The sequence below is a fragment of the Prosopis cineraria genome, unplaced genomic scaffold (genome assembly GCF_029017545.1).
Source record: "Prosopis cineraria cultivar Desert tree isolate PC_DT_omini unplaced genomic scaffold, ASM2901754v1 PC809, whole genome shotgun sequence".
Lineage (NCBI taxonomy): Eukaryota > Viridiplantae > Streptophyta > Magnoliopsida > Fabales > Fabaceae > Prosopis > Prosopis cineraria.
The window spans coordinates 22,054-41,448 of record NW_026556134.1 but is presented as its reverse complement, the minus strand read 5'-3'; the positions used below and the strand labels follow the sequence as shown (position 1 = coordinate 41,448).

The 19,395-nt window shown below is 32.7% G+C and overlaps 2 protein-coding genes and 1 pseudogene across 3 annotated transcripts; 1 reads left to right on the top strand and 2 right to left on the bottom strand.

The window, feature by feature from the left end:
• The first annotated feature begins 1,477 nt into the window (after positions 1-1,477).
• Positions 1,478-4,784, top strand: LOC129298436 (exocyst complex component SEC15A-like; annotated as a pseudogene).
• Positions 4,785-6,659: 1,875 nt separating this feature from the next.
• On the bottom strand, positions 6,660-11,714 carry LOC129298439 (serine/threonine-protein kinase D6PKL1-like). Its single transcript, XM_054936852.1, has 2 exons — positions 10,560-11,714; positions 6,660-7,632 (listed from the first exon to the last, which is right to left on the bottom strand). The coding sequence occupies exons 1-2, from the start codon at positions 11,510-11,512 to the stop codon at positions 6,831-6,833; spliced, it is 1,755 nt and encodes a 584-aa protein (XP_054792827.1). The 5' UTR covers positions 11,513-11,714; the 3' UTR covers positions 6,660-6,830.
• A 1,783-nt stretch (positions 11,715-13,497) lies between these two features.
• Positions 13,498-16,144, bottom strand: LOC129298438 (mediator of RNA polymerase II transcription subunit 28-like). 2 transcript variants are annotated; one of them, XM_054936849.1, is made up of 6 exons: positions 15,842-16,144; positions 15,426-15,616; positions 14,900-14,941; positions 14,338-14,450; positions 14,082-14,222; positions 13,498-13,954 (listed from the first exon to the last, which is right to left on the bottom strand). In XM_054936849.1, the coding sequence occupies exons 2-5, from the start codon at positions 15,601-15,603 to the stop codon at positions 14,088-14,090; spliced, it is 468 nt and encodes a 155-aa protein (XP_054792824.1). In that variant the 5' UTR covers positions 15,604-15,616; positions 15,842-16,144; the 3' UTR covers positions 13,498-13,954; positions 14,082-14,087. The 2 variants fall into 2 exon arrangements, with proteins under 2 accessions (XP_054792824.1, XP_054792826.1); XM_054936851.1 differs by lacking the exon at positions 14,900-14,941 and having other exon boundaries at positions 15,842-16,139.
• Positions 16,145-19,395: the final 3,251 nt, after the last annotated feature.

The following is a 19,395-nucleotide window of genomic DNA, read 5'->3' as shown; positions in this document are numbered from 1 at the left end:
AGTTTAATTTTTTTAAAATAATAATAATTAATACAAAAAATAATTATTTAAAACTACTAATGTTAGGGTTAAAAAAATTAAAAAAAAATACTTTACAAAATTGAATGATCAAATTAAAATTTTGTATAAAGTTAGAGAAGTGAAAGTGTATTTTAGTCTAAAATGGTTTACAACACCATTTTTAAATTATTTTTTAAAACAAAAAAAAAACAAAATATGTCTAGTTTTATTATTTAAAAAATTGATCAGTAGTGATGGTCATTGATGATTAGTGATGTTGGCTTACGATAATGATTGGTCAGATAATTATAATTTTCAATGATCAAAATAATAATTAAAGACAAGAAAAATAAAATAAAAACATCTTTAATCTGTTTCTATTTTTATTTTTCAAATAAAAATAAGAACATTTTTAAAATAATTAAATTTAAAACACTCCTCCAAACAAGTTTTTAATTTTCTTATTTTTAAAGACAAAAATATGTTTTTGAAAAGAAAAACAAAACATACCCTCAAATTTTATAGATCACTTCTAGATTTGTTGCAACTGCGTACATGGAAATCAACTTTAACAATTTAAGTTTTACAAAAACCAGACATTTTGGACGTGTTTGGTTTCTGTTTTATTTTTTATTTTTAAAAACTGCTTTGCAATATAATTTTAAAATTTTTTAAAACAAAATATAAAAATTGTTTGATTGTATTAATTTAAAAATTAATTTTATAATTAAAAGTTGATTGATAGTGATAGTCACTTATAGCTAATGGCGGTAACTTATAATAATAATAACCAGTTAATAGATGTGACCATGCTCTCTCTAATTTTATTTATAAATTATTTTCAGCATATTTCATTAGAATTAAAAAAAATTTTAAACTTCATTAAATTTATCTTAAATTTAACGAGTTTTTACATTTATTATAATAAATATTCTTAAATTTATTACTGATATTTTTATTTAAAATATTTAATAAGGGTGAAAATGTAAAGAGAAACATTTAAAATTGGCAAGTGCCCAATAAATAGGATCAATTTTTTTCTCTTTATGCCTTATAAATAAGATTAGAGAAGTAATCTTCAATAATGAAATGTAATATTTTGAAAATAAAAAAAATAAAAACAGTTTTGAAATATTTCCATTTTTTATTGTTTTTTAAAAATAAGAAAAATTTTAAAAATAATTAAATTATTTTTAAAAACAGAAATCAACAAGCTTCTAAATTGTATTGATCACGTCTAGAATAATTGGTGTTCCCAATAAAGTGGAGGAAAGTTTCAGCAGCATCTGATAGTACTTGGGCAATGGGCCCAGCATTGTAAAAACAAAAAAGGAAAGGGCAAAAAAAAAAAAAGAATTTGAAGGAGACAAGTTCATGGAAGAGGTCGCATCCCTATCATGCTATTATTTGTCCTACGTAACATTCTCGACGCTCGAACCGGCCCTCCTCTGTCGCCCAACTGTCAAAATTCCATACTCTCCTTCGAAATTTTCGTCATCAATCTCTAACCCATATTTCTCAAATCAACCATGAAAAGGGCTTATCTTGTTCAGAAGCTTCAGGCTTCTGTGTTTCCTCTGTTGTTCCTTTGGGGATTTCTCGCGCAGCCCGGGTATGCTTGTTCCACCACATTGTGCCTATTTCTTTCCTTTCTCTTGGCTTATTTATTTACTCACTTCCTTACGATTGGAGGGTATGCCCTGTTCTTCTAAATCTGCTTTCCATACTTATTCCACGTGGATTTTTTGTTGGCGTTCGGTTCTGGATATAATTGATCTATTTTCACTGACATTAAGTCATTTTCAGAGGCATTGTATTCGTAAGCATATGCTCTAAACTCAAATGTTGTCCATGTTGTTGCGTAATGAGAATGTATGCTCAAGTGTAAACAGTAATGGGATTTTATATTCTCTTCATGGTGATGATTTAGGATCCTTCTCCCTTCTATTTCTTCCTGTAGTATCCTCAAATGAACTGCATAATAATATTTCTTCCTGTAGTATCCTCAAATGAACTGCATAATAATTTGATCATCAAATTCTTAGGTGTATTTAGCTTCAGTTTCCAAGAATAGCGAATGACTGAGCAGCAGAATTTTATATATTATTTGCAGAGACTAAAACTCAGCTTGACAGTTCTGTAGGTAATTAGTAGTTTACTGTTATCATTGTAATACCAGCTTTATTTTGTCGGAAAAAAAAATTGATTTTGTTTTGGTGGCCTTGCTTGCTGTAGAATATATGGTTTGAAACAAAAGTGTTTGCAGATTCGTAGGAAATCAATGAGCAAATGGATAGGAGAAAAAAGAGAACTGTGACAGAGAATGGTGATGCTGGGTTAGGGGAGGACTTGGTTCTAGCAACTCTGATTGGAAATGGGGAAGATCTTGGTCCTCTTGTCAGGCACGCCTTTGAAATGGGGCGTCCTGAAGGGCTTCTTCACCAGCTGAAACATGTAGTGAAGAAGAAGGAGGCTGAAATAGAAGAGATGTGTAAGACACACTATGAGGACTTCATTGTTGCAGTGGATGAGCTTCGAGGTGTGTTGGTTGATGCCGAAGAGCTCAAGAGTGAGCTTCAAAGTGATAATTTTAAGTTACAACAGGTTGGAAGTAGCATTCTTGTGAGCCTTGAGGATCTTCTTGAATCTTATTTCATCAAGCAGAATGTGATTGAAGCTATAAAGATGTCAAAGTATTGTATTCAAGTGTTAGAGCTTTGTGTCAAGTGTAACAATCACATATCCAATGGCGAATTTTATCCTGCATTGAAGACAGTGGATTTGCTTGAGAAGAATTACTTGCAAAATATTCCAGCAAAGACACTGAAAAAGGTGGTAGAGCAGAGAATTCCTGCGATAAAATCCCACGTTGAGAAGAAAGTATGCAGCCAAGTTAATGAGTGGTTGGTACATTTGAGGAGCTCTGCTAAAACTATTGGACAGACAGTGATTAGTCATGCTGCATCAGTTCGCCAGAAGGATGAAGAAATGCTAGAAAGACAAAGAAAGGCTGAGGAGAATTGTGGGTCAGAGGATCAAATTTATAGCTTGGAAGTTGAGGAAGCTGGTGAGGATTCTGTTGTCAAGTTTGATCTCACGCCTATTTATCGTGCTTGTCATATACAAGATTGTCTAGGCCTTAGAGAGCAGTTTCGTGAATACTACTATAAGAATAGGTTGTTGCAATTGAATTCAGACTTGGAACTATCTTCAGCACAACCTTTTGTTGAATCACACCAGGCATATTTGGCTCAAATTGTAGGATATTTCATGGTTGAGGACAGAGTTCTGAGAACAGCAGGTGGACTCTTGGTACCTGATCAGGTTGAAACAATGTGGGAGACTGCTTCGGCAAAAATCACATCGGTTTTGGAGAAACAGTTCTCAATTATGCGTTCTGCTACACATCTTCTCTTGGTGAAGGATTATGTGACACTCATGGTATCCACTCTCAGACAGTATGGATATGAAGTTGGTCCTCTTCTCGAGGTTCTTGATCGAGGTTCTTGATAGTATTGCAACAAATATCATGGGATTCTTCTGGACGAATGTCGAAAGCAATTCTTGATCTTCCTTCCTTGCCAACGACTCATATGATCAATGGTTATAAAGAAACAAGTGACTATGAGAACAATGTTCTGTCGTTTAATCTTCAAACCACAGATATCATGCCAGCATTTCCTTATGTTGCTCCTTTCTCCTCCATGGTTCCTGAAATGTGTCGAATCGTGAGATCCTACATTAAAGGCCTGTTGATTACTTATCTTATGTATAAATGCCAACTTATTGATGCTGCTAGGAAATACTTGACAAGTTTTTGATTGATGTATTGAATGAAATATTGCTTGATACTATTAACAGTGGCAACATCAGTGTATCTCAAGCAATGCAGATCGCTGCAAACATAGCTGCTCTAGAAAGGGCTTGTGATTTCTTCCTCAGGACGTGGCACATCTATGTGGAATCCCAATTCGCAGTTTTGAAGCCTCAAGTTGCTTTAACTGCAAAAGTGGTGCTCAAGACATCAAGGGATGGGGCCAGCTTATCTTGCTCTATTGAGTCTGGTCATCTCAAAGATAGATGAATATATGGCTTTAATAGAGAAAATAAATTGGACTTCAGAAGAGATAAAGCAGAATGGGAATGACTATGTGAATGAAGTGATCTTTTATCTTGACTCTCTTATGTCCACAGCACAACAAATGTTACCATTGGATGCTATGTACAAAGTTGGGAGTGAAGCACTTGAGCACATTTCTAACTCTATTGTGGCTGCATTTCTCAGTGATAGTGTCAAGAGATTCAATGAAACTGCAGTAATAAGCATCAACAATGATGTTAAAATGTTAGAGGCTTTTGCAGATGAGAGATTTCATGCTTCTGGGCTGAGTGAGATTTACAAGGATGGGAGTTTCAAGGGATGTTTGTTAGAAGCAAGACAATTGTTAAATCTTTTGCTGAGTAGCCAACCTGAAAACTTCATGAATCCTGTGATAAGGGAGAAAATTACTATGCCTTGGATTACAAGAGGGTGTCTATTATCTGTGACAAGTTTAGGGATTCTCCTGATGGCATATTCGGAAGCCTTTCGAATAAAACACAAAAACAAGCGCCAGAAAGAGATCCATGGACACGCTTAAGAAGAGACTCAAGGATTACAATTGATGATACTAGACTTGGTGAAAAATTCTTTTATTTAAAACTATAGTATAATGCTTATAGCGTACTACTTCCCTTATAGATCTTGTAATGATTAGCATTCCTTTATTTTGCATATGAATGCATGTTTGGTTACACGGAAATGCATTATTCATTTCTTTCCTAGAGAATATTTTTTTACCTTCTAAACATCACATAAATGTTTATAACTGCCTGGAATAAGAATTTGTGCTTTGTGCTGGAATTTGTTGATTGATCATTGATACTTACCCTGTGTAAGTGTACTTGTGTGAATATAATTTAGAGCATCATAAGGGTTGTTCATTGACTTCTGAATCTAGTGATCCAAAATAAATGTTTGTTCTTGGACATCTCATTTTTAAAACAGTTTCACTCAATGTCTAAATTTTCACTTGAACAATTTTGTTACACATTATAAGGTAATCAAGCCCAATGAAGCATGCTGCTATACTCAGTTTTAAGTGCACTATCACGTTGCATGAAACTTGTTAAATCAAAATTTTATCGTCATTTAGTGATTTATGAATGTGTCAACAATGTTGTGTTTTCTTTATCTTCAGGTAAAATCATCATCAATATAAAATATAAAGCTTATGACAAGTTAAGCCTTTCATAATTTATGAATAACACGATTTATTTTAATATTTGTGTTACAAACAGAAAATCGTGTCTGGGTCTATATTATAATAACTTACTAGTTATTATAAAAGCAAATGAAAATGAGTTTTGGAGGAAACTACTGGTCCCCCAAACAGGTTTTTTTTTTTTTAGAGAGAGACAACGGAAAACATATTTACAGTTTTTATAATTTCATTTAATTTTGAATTAAATCCCTACAGTTTTTTTGTTTTAATTGAGCCATTATAGTTTAATCAATTAAATTTTTTAATCCCTGAAAGTTAAAATCCTTACATTTTTTTCTTTTAAAAAACAAAATTAAGAATTTTTATATTTTTATTAAATGATTATATGATTTTAAACTTAATTATATAATTTTTATAATTCAAAATTTATAAAATTAGGTTGTCTTCTAATTATATTTTATACATGTAAAATTTTCATTAAAAAATTATAATTAAAAATAGAAACAGAAATTAAATCAAATTTTCTTTTTTCGAGTTTGGTTAAAAATATTAAATTATATTTTCTACAAACTCCAAGAGTATTTTTCTTTTGTAAAATTTAATAATTCATTGTTTGTAAAATTTAATAATTCATTGTTAAGTTTAACCTTGCAACATACATAATAAATGAAACTATAAGAATTTGATTAAAACAATAAATTACAGAAACTTAATTCAAAATAAAATAAAATTATAAAGATCTGTAAATATATTTTTTCTAGAAACAATAACTGACTTGGGTGGACCGAAAACAGAATTAGTAATATTGTGACGAATAATAATTGATTTGGGTGGATCGAAAACGGAAGTAGTTGGGAAGCAACTTTGAACAATGAGAAATTTGATCCCATTTTTTTTCCTCCGACCACATCTGGAATCCTATGCCCTCTTTGAATAGTGCATGTATAGCTCTAAGCATTTTCTTTTCTTTTTTACGCTCCTTGAAATATCAAATTGCTTAAACGAAGAAAAAAAATATCAAACTACTTTAATTATTTCTCTTATGAAAATATCTTTATTTCCAAAATTATGTGTTTATTTCACCATTTCTATCCCCTTATTGGTGTTATATGTTAGAGATGATCGTTTTCTAAAATTTGGAACTAAACACGAATTGTTGAAGATTTGACAGTGATGCTTCATATTTGTTATGCTATAATAATAAGTCAATGCATAAATATTTAATTGTAGAGTTACAGCTATAATATTCAATAATAAAATCGTAAATTTTTTTGTCACAAAACTTTCAAATTTTTTCGTAGCGAAGTACAAAATCGCAAAAAAAAAAAACTAAATATTAAAAATTAAAGCTATTCAAAAAGGGAAATCTAACAATCAATATAATTAAAACTTTAAAGGGAAAAAAGTTCTACAAGTGCATATACAACTCATCCGATCCCACTGGAACAATTTCCTAGAAATTTGTTTTGCCAAAAAAAAGAAAAAGCTTGTATATTAATTGTATGCAACTTGGGTTTTAATATGGGCAAGAACTTATTCTTCTATAAGTTCGTTTGTCTTTAGACTCTAGTAGTAATCGACCTTGTTGGTATTGGTTGTACCATTACAAGGTTGAACAAATTCCTTATACATTGTCGGCGGTGGTTTGTATGGCGGTGACACACATCTCAACAGAGCCCAGTTGACTCCATTGAAATAAGGATGGTGTTTTATGGCTGTGGCTCCCATTGTGGACCCCAAACGCTTTGTGGGGTCCTTCAGCAAGAGTTTTGCGATTAAGTCCTTGATTGGTTCAGCAATTATGGGCTCTTTAGGAAAGTCAAGAGCTCGAGCCACTATGTTAGCCAATGTTAGCTCGTGGTCAGGCCCTTTGAAGGGTGTGATCCCGTAGAGCATCTCATACATGAACACTCCCAGTGTCCACCAGTCAACGGCATTGCCGTGGCCCTCGCCAGAGACTATTTCCGGTGCCAAGTATTCGTGGGTCCCAACAAAAGACATGGACCGAATTTCTATTGGTTCGGCTATGATCTCGAGGGACCCACAACGAGTGGACCTCTTGTTCTTGCGCTTGCGTTTGGGGTGGAGGCAGGAGACAGCTGGCACAATGCAGTTGGGTAGAATGCATGATGACATGGCGGAGGAGGATTGGTCTGTGGGATTTATGTTTGGACTCGAAGGTTCGTGATCTACTACGATCTGGACCGTTGACGAGGATGAGTCGTGGCTTTTTAGAGAGAGATCAAAATCTGTGAGCATTATATGACCGTCCGATCTTATAAGTACATTTTCAGGCTTCAAGTCACGGTAGACTATTCCCATCATGTGCAGGTACTCCAACGCAATAACTACTTCTGATGCATAGAATCTATATCACCCATGGCAAATAAAACCAAATATTTAGCGAGATATTATTATTTATTTATTTTATTATTATTATTAATATAAATACATATGTAAGATAAAAAAATTGATTATCACATAAAAGCTTAAAACTTCGTGTCTATTATAGACAAGATATACCTATGTATATATGGGTAACCATTTATGAAATTAATTTTTAATTTGTCTCTGAATTTATATCCCTGTTTTCTTAATTCAATGTGTTAAATAAAATCATCGTTGATATTATCTTCATAAAGAATTATTTCGAAAAATACAATGACAAATAAAATGTTTCTAGTGAATTAGTTCATCCCCATTAGGCCATTACACAATGTGTAAATTGGCTATTAGCTTCTATGGTTAAAGGTGGATATCAAGAACAGTCGAAAAAGAGACTACTAATTAACTTTATTAATAAAAAGATGCTAATAATCATGATTGTATTAATAAATAATTTTTTCCAACTTTATATATAAATGGTTAAACATATTATCAAAAAATGATTAAAAGTATTAATATGTAAAAAATATAAATTAAGAAGACAATCTTAAGAGACTAAACCGAGAGATGTTTCATTCATTAAAAAAAAAAAAATACAATCGAATTGACAAAGGAAAATTCCATCTCACCGAATTATATAAAAATACATCCAAGTTGTGACAAATAAATAATTTGTTTTAAAGCCTATATATAAAATCTAAGTTTAGTATATTCTAATAAATAATTGTAAATAACTAAACATTAAAAAATCATGACAAGGAAAGAAAGAAGAAGAGGATAAGAAATAATTATCATCATAGTCTCATTGCCACCTTTCTTTCCAATAACTGAATCATACGGGGTCCATTTAATTATTTTCAATTATTCTTGTAGATAAAATTTTGACCAACTATTATTATAGATAATTGGGTTAGAAAAAGATGTAGTAGTCAATGGGCAACAAATTAATTCATAGCAGATAGTAAAATTTGGCATGATTATTTCAAACATAAGCCTGCGTATCAAATAAAAATCTAAATATAAATAACTAAATAAACTGAAAATATTTTCGATCAATCCCTCAGTCCCCACCGAGAATGAAAATAAGATGGAGGCACCCAGGAAAAAAAAAGTCATGTTAAAAAGCGGTCAATGTCCAGTAAAAAGGTAGTGATTGGTATTATCATGTGTTAAAAAAGTACGAAGAAATAAACGAGCTAGCAAGTTTTCAAAATAAATTACATATACACAAACAACTTTAACGAATCAAGTGACCTAAAGGGTTTTTATTTTAATTTTGCCAAATTTGTTTCAATTTTTTTTTTTTTTTGTGTGGTATAACTTAGAAGTGGTTTTGAATTATTAAGAGGGGCACGAGAGACATAATAAAATGATTGTGGGGTCTTAATCAAAGTCACTCGATAGAAGAGAAAGACATGGGATTAAATTACATGGCCCCATATGCAACAAAAATAATGAATAACCAATTCAAAATCCGAATATTATAAAGAATAACCTTGACGTATCAATAGTCGTAGATTTCTCTGTTTTATCAATAAATTAGGAAATACCAACTGAATTTCCTTTGTGGCGCTACATGTTAGGATGTTTAATTATCTATACTCTCAGAAGCACCCTCAAGTTTATTAAATATTAAAATTAAACCATTATCATGCATGTGTATTCTCATAATTATCTATATATTCTTAATTATAACCACAACGCATACAGACATGGTCGTCAAGTTGATCAATAGAGTACACTGCCAATGACCCCAATTTTAAATTTTAACTGGATTGCATTAATTATTAAAAAAAAAAGATGAAAGAGGATTTCAAGAAAAAAAATAAAAAATTTCACTCATCCTAATAAATATACAACAACATTAGAGAGATTTAGATTATAATAAGAGTAAAAATAGGTCAAACCCTATCACACAACTTATAGTCTAGTTGTTTAGCTAAACTTCTTTAGTTAAATAAGTTGTTTGGTTAAATAGGCCAGACTTTTTTTTTTAGACCGAGCCTATTTAAACCTTTTTATTTAGTTATGTATATATAATAGTTTATTTATATTAAATATATTTAATTTATGCTGTTATTGATATTTTCTTGGTTGAATGATTGAACTTTGTTGATAATTTAAGTAAATTTAAAATCTAGTAAAGGCAATTCAAAGCCTATTTCTTGAGCTTTTTTAAAGGTCTACTTAGCCTTTAAAAATAATTTAGACTCAATTAGGTTTATAACAAGTTCAAGTTTGAACCTAAAAAATAAAAAGCTTATATATAGGTTCAGGTCTTAAGCTTTTGCTATAAATTTAATTTTATTTAAGTAAAACCCAGCCTAACTTAACCTGTTCCCGTTCTTAATTATAGATATTGATTTGGGAAAATATATTATGAAAAATTAATTACTTGATCATATAATTTTCACTCAATTAAAACTTAATTTCTGAACTTTAATTTAGTACAATTCAATCATATAGTTTTGACTTAGATTAAAAAGATTAAAACTTAGTAACTAAATTTTAACTTGGTGACTAAATTTCTATAATTTTATTGATTTAAAATGTTCATCTTTATATTTTATAAAATAAAATTATAAATAATAAAGATGTTATTAAAGCTTACTACTAATGTTTTATAAATTGCTAAAATTATAATGAGTTAAAGTTTCTACTATTAAGTGAGTGAATTTAATTGAGTAAAAAATACGGTGATCAAATGCTGATCCTAGTTATTTATTTATAATTGAATTATAGAAATATATGCATGTTAGTTTTTTTTGACAGAGAAACCGTGACAAAAACAAAAAGCAGAAAAGAAATAAAAACTAGAAAATCATGGCACGAATCATGAATAAATAAAAGCAGTAATAATAAATAAAAAGGAGAGCATGTCATGCAGAAAAAGGTAGGAAGTTGACACACCGTACGGCATCTTCGTGGAAGCGCTGAAGGGGTTGGCGTTGGCGGAGAACGTGGAGATCACCGCCGGGACAGAATTCCGTCAGCAAGCAGGACCACCGTGAGGACTCGATGATGGCGTAAAGCGTCGGCAAGAACGGGTGGTCCAACATTTCCAGTATTTCCCTTTCTGTCCGGGCCCGCCCTTCCTTCTGCCGACTTGCCAGCTCCTCCTTGTCCATCACCTTCGCAGCAAACACGCACTCTCCTTCCGGTAATCCCTTCACCTTAGCCACGTACACGCTCCCGATGTCGCCGCTCCCCACGCGCCGAACAAACTGGATGTCGCCCATGCTCAATGTTGTCGTCGGCTTGAAACCGACCCGATGGATCGAGTCTGACGCTACTGCATATAGTTTGGTTGATGGCGAATGCGTATTTTCTACGGTTTCGTTAGCGGCAACATTGCAACTGAGATTTTCCAAGTCTCCGGCGAGGTCATCAGTCGATGAATCCTTTGCACCGGCACCAGCGGTGGTAGAACTAGAACAGAGATTGTCAGATTCTCCGGAAACTTCGGAGGCGGATGACTGAATTGTGACAGTAGCTTGGGCGTGTTTGCAATTGAGTTTATCGAAGTCGTCTGAGATGTTGGCGCCGGATGATTGATTTCTACCGGCTCTGGCTGTGGCAGAATTGCATCTGAGATTTTCAGCTTCACCAGAGAGTTTGGAGGTAGATGGATGAATTGAGATAGCGGCAGAGGAGTGCTTGCAATTGTGATTGTCGCAGTCGCCAGGGATGTCAGCGGTGGACGACCAATTTGTGACCGTACCGGGGGTGGTAGGATTGCAACTGGGATTGTTGACGTCGCCGGAGAGATCAGCGGCGGGTGGTTGGATTGTGAATGTGGAGGTGGTGTGCTTAGAATTGAGGTTGACGAAGTCGCCGGGCAGTTTGACGGCGGAGGACGGCATTGTGGCGGTGGAGGGGTAGGGAAATTGGGGAAGTCGGAGTATGAGAATGAGAGGGAGAAACTCAGGCAGAGGGGCTTTGAAAAAGGTGGGAGACAAATGGGCCGGCAGTTTAAGGATGGGCCATGTGGCTCGCTTTTATGACACCAGGGCCTAGAAGGGAAGGGGCCCATGGGAAAAAATGTCAATATTATTTTTTTTTGAACGATTTATAATTATTTCTTGTGACTAAAAAAGCATTTATTTCTCGATCTGACACAGACTGATAATGATTAAATCATTAAAAAGAGTAGACAGATTGTTCTATATTTTTTTATCTGTACATTCAATGATGTATATAGAAACACTAATTACAATTAGTGCTTACGTTGATACGAATACAAGTAGAAGTTTGACTCCCTCCCCACAAAAGAAACTTTTTAAGAGGTGAACAACAGAAATAGAATATGTAAAAGTTACCTTATTTTCATCCTATAGTAAAAACAAGAATAAATTAAGAGCCTATTTGAAATTTTGGAAACAGTTTTCTATTATTCAGAATTTTAAAAAAATATGTTTGATAACATGTTTTAAAAAAGTGTTTTGAAAAATAAAAAATAAAATATTATTCTGAAAGATCGAAAAACAAAAATATCTTTTAGGTGTTTTGAAATTATTATTATGAAAAATAAGAGAGTATGAGAAAAACACACATTTTTATTATTTTTTTGTTATCAAAACTATAAAACACCTATTTTCAAAAAAAAAATAAAACAAAAACAATTTCAAACAATTTCAAGTGTCTTTTGATTTTATGTTTTTGTCATTACGACAATACGGCCAACATATTCATTCATCAATTCTTGCTGAAATTTACATTCTCTGCTTGTTTATTTGCAAAAGTGAATCACAATTTTGAAAATCAAACTGAACGGTCCGACTATCACTCGTTGATCAAAACAGTCAAGTTCAACTAATTGGACTAATATAGTAGTTGAATCGTGTTGACCTGGGTTGACTCGATCAATTTTATGAGAATCGAATTTAACCTAAAAATCAGAGTAAGTCAACCTAGTTTAAAGTCAAAAAAATTAAAAGAGAGAAAGAAAGAAAGAAATTTAGGTTAAGTTGCTCAAATTCGCGTTTTCTTTTTTTTAATCTCTAATTATCATCTATCTTTTCATATCTCATCTCTGATCTCTCCTCCACAACTCAAGCTCAATCTTTAACTTTTTCTCCAACCTCTGCCTCGAACTCTAGTGACCAACTTTTAGTATCAAGATCGAAAACTTATGAGTTGTAACCTGATGCCATGTCTCTAGTTCTAACATTTTGCTTTGAAATAGTGAGTTTGTGCCAACATACTTTTACTTCCAGTTCCAACAATCTAAGTGTCTAGCTTTTCACATCAAAATCCCAAACACTATTGATAAATTCATATTTTACTTATATATTCATATATATATATATATATATATAATTTTTATTTAATTTTTATATCACCAACTAATCTAACTAGTTGAACCATAAAAATTGCGATTGGTTGTTCTTTTCAGTTTGACGTACAGTATGAGTTTCAAAACATTAGTGGATTTAACATGAGGCTGCTTCCCCCGCTTCAATATGAATCCCGGCAATTATGCATCGGGTTTCAAAGGCATTGCCTACTTATTGATAGTAAAATAAAATAGAGTTAATTCCTTTAATATCTTTTTGTAGTTTGATTGAATTATGCCTATGTATTCTTCTAATATTCAACCTGAAAAATAACAATATATACACGTAAATAACCTTACCAATTGAACGTTTGCAAATTTGTAAATCTGGCCGCACATGTCAAATGAATCTTTCATGATTAAATCATACTTGCCACTAAAATAGACTTCAAACATTTATGTCTGTAACCACTAAAATAGAATAAAATTTTAAAACACCAAGTGCAAACTATAGTAATTTGCTTCGAACCAAGTTGTTGCCAGACTTGCAATTATGCAACTTTAATAAAAATCTCTTTTAAATGTCTCTTCAAATCTTGTCATTGGTTGTAGTTTCCTTTAAACAAGTTTGGTAAACTTTCTTTTTCATCCAAAAAGAAAAAATCAATCAGCGATTGCTAATTGTTTTGATTCTCATCTTACATAATAAATGTTTTAAAAGTAAAAATAAAGTGCACAACACAACAAGCTCTAAAACACAATTTTCACAGTGATAACTCAGACATTAGCACTTCAGAACTACAATCTAGCAAGAAAGTTCATACTTTAGCAATGGAAAGAAGAATGCCAAACCCATAAGCATTACGATCTTCAACATGAAATATTCCCCGCGTCGGATGAGATCTCTTCTCAAATTTTGTTTTTCCCGTTATCACAAACTATTCTAACACTGGTGACATTTCCCAGCTATCAGCTTCTTTTTTTATTCCATCATCTGGTATTCTAAAAAACCTTGCTCTCAGCGGAGGAACTGCTTTAAAAGAGCAAATAATGAGGAGTTAACTGTAAAACATTCATTTTTTTTTTAATGAATAGAACTTGATAGCAAACATCTAAAAACTACACTTTCTGTCCACAGGTAAAGAGATATGTGTAACCTTTCGCTAAACTCTGTCCAACTCAGTACTGTGCTTGTCTAACTGGTCTTTTAACTCATTTCTCCACCCCTGAATTAGATTCTCTTGCTTTTTAATCAACTCCGTTTTTCTCTTAAGTTCTTCTTCCATCAAAGCAATCTCCTGCTTAGACAAGATACAATAAAACTTAAGTTTCGATGCCATTGTATAAGGATCTCAATGACTTGCTGAAGTAAGAACAATTTACCCAATGCCTACTTCTGCGCACTTATTGTACCTTTCTAAGCATTTCAGCTTTTGATGGCTGACTCTCACGCAGCAGGCTGATAAAATAAAGTTGAAGCTTCTTGGCAGCCTCCATAAAATCTCTGGCATGCCTCTCTACGTCAACTGAAACGGTTGTCCGAGGAGAAAAGAATCAGTAAGGTTAGATGGTGAGTGCACTATGCTTAAGATGCATTACAAGATGAGCAGAGCTCTATCTTTTTTCTTTTGGCCAGAGGATAAACCACTGTCAAAACATATCATTTTTGTGCCATAGAAACTACACTAGTGCAGTGTCAATGGAGAGCCTTTAAGCTTACTAGTCAATCTAATTTGCAAGAAAAGAAAGTTTAACCAAACCAGGGTGGCAAAATAGCAGGTTAACAGGACAGAATTTTTCTTTTCAATGTGAATTAAAACGGGAGTTTCAATAGCTTCTTGATATTGTCATGTCACACTGCTACCTGATCACTTGGGATAATCTCCAACATTACCAGGAAAAGCCAATAGAAATTAAGCAAATTATACAGGACCCAGCAGGATATCTGGCACAAGTAACAAGGGCCGCGGCAAACCATTCAGTGAGAAATTGTATCCAGCCCATGTGTAGTTGTTCACTGCACAGGGAACATTTAATATGGTGGTAACTTTTGAAACACCCCTATTGCACTATTCGCAATAAAGCCATTATTTAAGATGACATTGCCTTTAGTGAAGCTAAGAGTACAAACATAAACTCTATCAACGAAAACTTATATAATAATCAAGTGTTTAAATGTAAACATGACACATTATCATTTCTCTCAATCTCTTATTAACATTAGCTTAACAAGGTTACCATCTAGCCATGTATTAGAAGTGAGTGAATTTAATTACTTCGCAATCAAATTGATATGGTTATTTTATGTACGGGGCATTTTTTTGCTAACCTGCTAGAAACTCTATTAATTATTGAAGATCAAAGGACTTCAAATTTTTTAAAGTCATTAAGCTAGCTCACTACTTTTTACCTGAAGCGTCAGAATGAAAAATTTCACATAGTTGGGCTGTTACAACGAGTGAAAATGGTACAATCCTGATTACAAGAAGATAATTACTCACTTTGATGTGAAGGGTGGGGGGAGCGGTCTATCGCTTGAAGTTCTCTGGCAGGCAAGCAAGGAAGCAAAGCAGCCTCCAAAGCCATGACACAAGCAACCATATCATCCCTCGAAGGAGGCGAAGAGGGCAGCGGAGGATCAACTGTGTGCTGCGACTCCATTACTTGTCGATCACCCATATACCCTGTGAACCTGAATTTTCAACAAGGAACATGAAAAAGCTGATAAATGACGAGGAAATTTTGTGGAATGTTTTTACAAAAGCTAATCGAAAGATAAAAGGTTTGTGTTATGCAAAAATTTCCGGTAACGACCTAATGAACAAATCAACAGGAAAATGTTGAAATGTCGAAATGCCAACAAAAGGAAGAAGTAGAAATCAATGGAAGTTGAAAAGTAAGAGATGAGAGATTTAACTGTGCGTGAAATCGTCTTCTCCGTTCGTTTCGTTCCTACTTTGTGGATCACTCGCCGCTTAGCCCTTTTCAAAACACAGCGTTTCTTGGCTGATCCTTCGCAGGCCACTCTCCTCTGGTTTCTGTAATCGATTGCTTATAGAAATTTTCAGATTCACCTGTATCGTCGTTCACAAAATCACGGCTGACACCACCGACCCTTGTTTCCGGCGTTTTTTTTCCCCGGGGAAGGGTTTGGGTTTGGGACTCGTGCTCGTGATGGCCTAACTGCGTTTCGATCACCTCCTCATGGCCTTATTCTTTTTCAAACCGCTATTATTTTTCTTTCACCTTTATCATTCTCTTTTCCAGGAAAAGGAAAAAAAATTATCCTTTTTACCAATGCTTCATTTTCTTTAAATAAAATGGAGAATTTAATAAAAATTACCTTAGCTAGGCCAACGACACTCAAATTCAACTTAATTTAAACTGTTTGAGAAGTTGATGACCTTAGTTAGGCCAATGACACTCAAATTTAACTTAGTTTAAACTGTTTGAGAAGTTGATGCCGTAGGTTTCTTTCGTTACAAAACAATAGTTTTGTGAATCATTTTAGCTTTTGAAAATCTAAAAATCTATCATGTTTGCGCATGCTCTCTCACCCTTGTTAATTATAAAAGTAAATCGATATAATTTATATATTTCACGATAATTTTTCTAGTTCAAGTGTAGATCGAATTTCCATGTTTATTATTTCATTTATTCTAATTATTTTAGAGTGATCGTGCATTTATTATGATTGTTCTTCTCTCTTTATATATAGATATACTTTCATGTTCTGAACAGAAGGGAATTGAATTCGATAATTGTATTTAGCATAGGTATTGAGTGTCTGTACCATTTGAGCTATTAAAATTCAAATCAACAATTTATATAAACTCACTCATTCATTAATCTCAAGTGAAGTATGAATTCATAACTATAGATTGGAATTATAACGGTTCAAATGGTATAGGCACTGAATACATATATTAAGTGCAGTCACCGAATCCAAATTTAAATAAAAGAACGTTGTATAATTTAATTTCAAGTGTGCTTATTATTCTCTTTATTTTATGTTTTTTATAGTGATTATCTCTATGATATACTTGTTTCATTGAACATTAAATTAAACCAAGAGATCGATAGCCTAAGGGCATAAAACTAGGATTTAGAAAGAGATCACTGCTTCTTTCGAAAGTTACTCAAATGTGTAGATAAACTCAATAGCTTATATGGAGGAAGAAATGCATGTTATGAATGGTGTAACATTCTACTTTAATTTTTAGAGTTAATTAGAATAAAAAAAATAGAAAGAATGTTTGAAGATAAAGAAATTAATTAAAAGATTTTTTTAGTTTAACATCGAATATAGTTTTATATTAAAATGTGTTTTTTTTAAAAGGGGGTTTAAGGCTGGTTAACTTAAGTGTTAAGTTATATAATAATAATAATAATGAGTAGGAGGGACGGTGGCATAAGGTAAACAAAAAAAAATATATGTTATAATAATAATATTTGAGGAGATGCGGTGGAAAAGGGAGTATATAATGGTCAAATTTTCTTTCCCTTGCTCATTTGTGAGAGAGAGAGAGAGAGAGAGAGAGAGAGAGAGAGAGAGAGAGAGAGAGAGAGAGAGAGAGAGAGAGAGAGAGAGAGAGAGAGAGAGAGAGAGAGAGGACAAGGGATTTGAGGAGATTTTGGGGTAAGATTTAATATTCAAAACTATTCCTATTATCAAAACTCTTTTTATAAATATTTTTCTCCTCATCTAGAGCTTTCTAATGATAGTAAAATTTTTATGAGTGGAGCAAATTCTAAAGTTTAAACTTAGAGTAAGTATTGACTTTTAACAACGGAAATTATTAATTAGTAGAGATAAATTAGTACTTAAATTCTATCGGTTTAGATTTGTTCTATTAATTGATTTGAGAGTTTAAAATTAAGTTTTTAACTAAAAAATTGTGATTTCTAGTGTATAGAATGTCTATATTGATTAAATTATGTTTTTGGGATTTAGATAAGTTAATTTAATTTAATTTTGGGTTTTTATCGAAGGGATTCAAATTGAAAGGATATGATTGTAAATTTGAGAAGTTTAGTTGAATTTTATATTTAATTGATAAATTGCAATATGTATATATATATATATAGTGGTATTCATATCATTCGATGTCGTAGATTAATCTATTATCGTGGTTAAGAAGTTCCCCTACACATCTGAGTTAGTTATAGCTTGGAGAAGAGGTAACATTGGAATATCTTTTCATATATCAAGATACTGATTTTTAGTATCGTGTATATACATATATATATATATATATATTAATACTTGTGTGATCTTATTGTGAAATGTGACATTTGTTTTATGTGATGTAAAAGAGATAATAAGGATGGCTAGTAATATAATTGTTTATTTGGGATTGATGATTAAATATTATGCCGTGTTGTTTGCCTCCACTATGCGCGTAGTGGTTGGCCTTTTTCTTGTAGTTCTCAATGTCTCTGACATTTTGGGACGATGGGCACCTTCTTTTTAAGGAGGGGAGTCTTATTCTGACGGCAATGTACCTTTGACCGGGTATAACCTCAGTTTAGGCTCCAGCTAGCGATAATAAGGGAGTTGGGAGCCATAAGGGTGAGGTTAGAAAATGTATCACAATTGTTCTAATTTGACATTGATTTAGAAATTGTTATAAAATTATGAATATTGCATTTCTTGTTTTATGTATTAATTATCAAATGCATATGTATATCTATGGATATGGTTGTGAACTGATTTCAAGAAGTATGTTGGTATATGTTAGAATAACCAACTGTTATTGAGATTTTTAATCTCACATGTTACTTTTTATCATTTTTAGGTGAGCAGTCAAGTGGAGCTACAGGGAAGGCACCAAAGAAGTGAGCTTAGGCTCCCTTCTCTCGGCTTGGCACATGGTTTTCTGTTTATTTTGTAATTATAATTGCCATGACCTAGGGACCCTTATAAATTTTATTTTGGATAATTGTTATAGGTTACTTGACTATAACTACTTAATCTTTTTGTTTGAGTTGGATAATTTTTAAATACGTCAATCTGGGCCATGGTTTTCTATTGGGCCAAGCCCATTTATTTTGGATTGTACATATTGATGGTATAAGAAAAATATGTGTGTTGAGCAGAATTGATTATATCTATAAACTATTGTTGAACCCTGGACTTGCTGTAAATTATTTATTGGGCCCCATCTGCTTTAAGTCCAGTGGTGATTGTTAATTTTGATATCACTTTGTTTAGACAGGTACATTTTTAAGAAAAATATTTATTTATAAAAATAAAGAGGGGAGGTTTTCTTTTGAAAAAAAATGGCAAAAATTAGGTCTGTTACAAATGGTATTTCCTAAGGTGTTCATAGAACAAGATAGGATCAGGATAGTCTAGTCCTATGTCCTATTCCAGAAAAATGAATAAGATTGAATTTTAGTTCCACATCCCGTCCTGTTTCAAAAGTCATCTTGTCCTATTCAAAGTCAAGACAGGATCGAGATTTAACA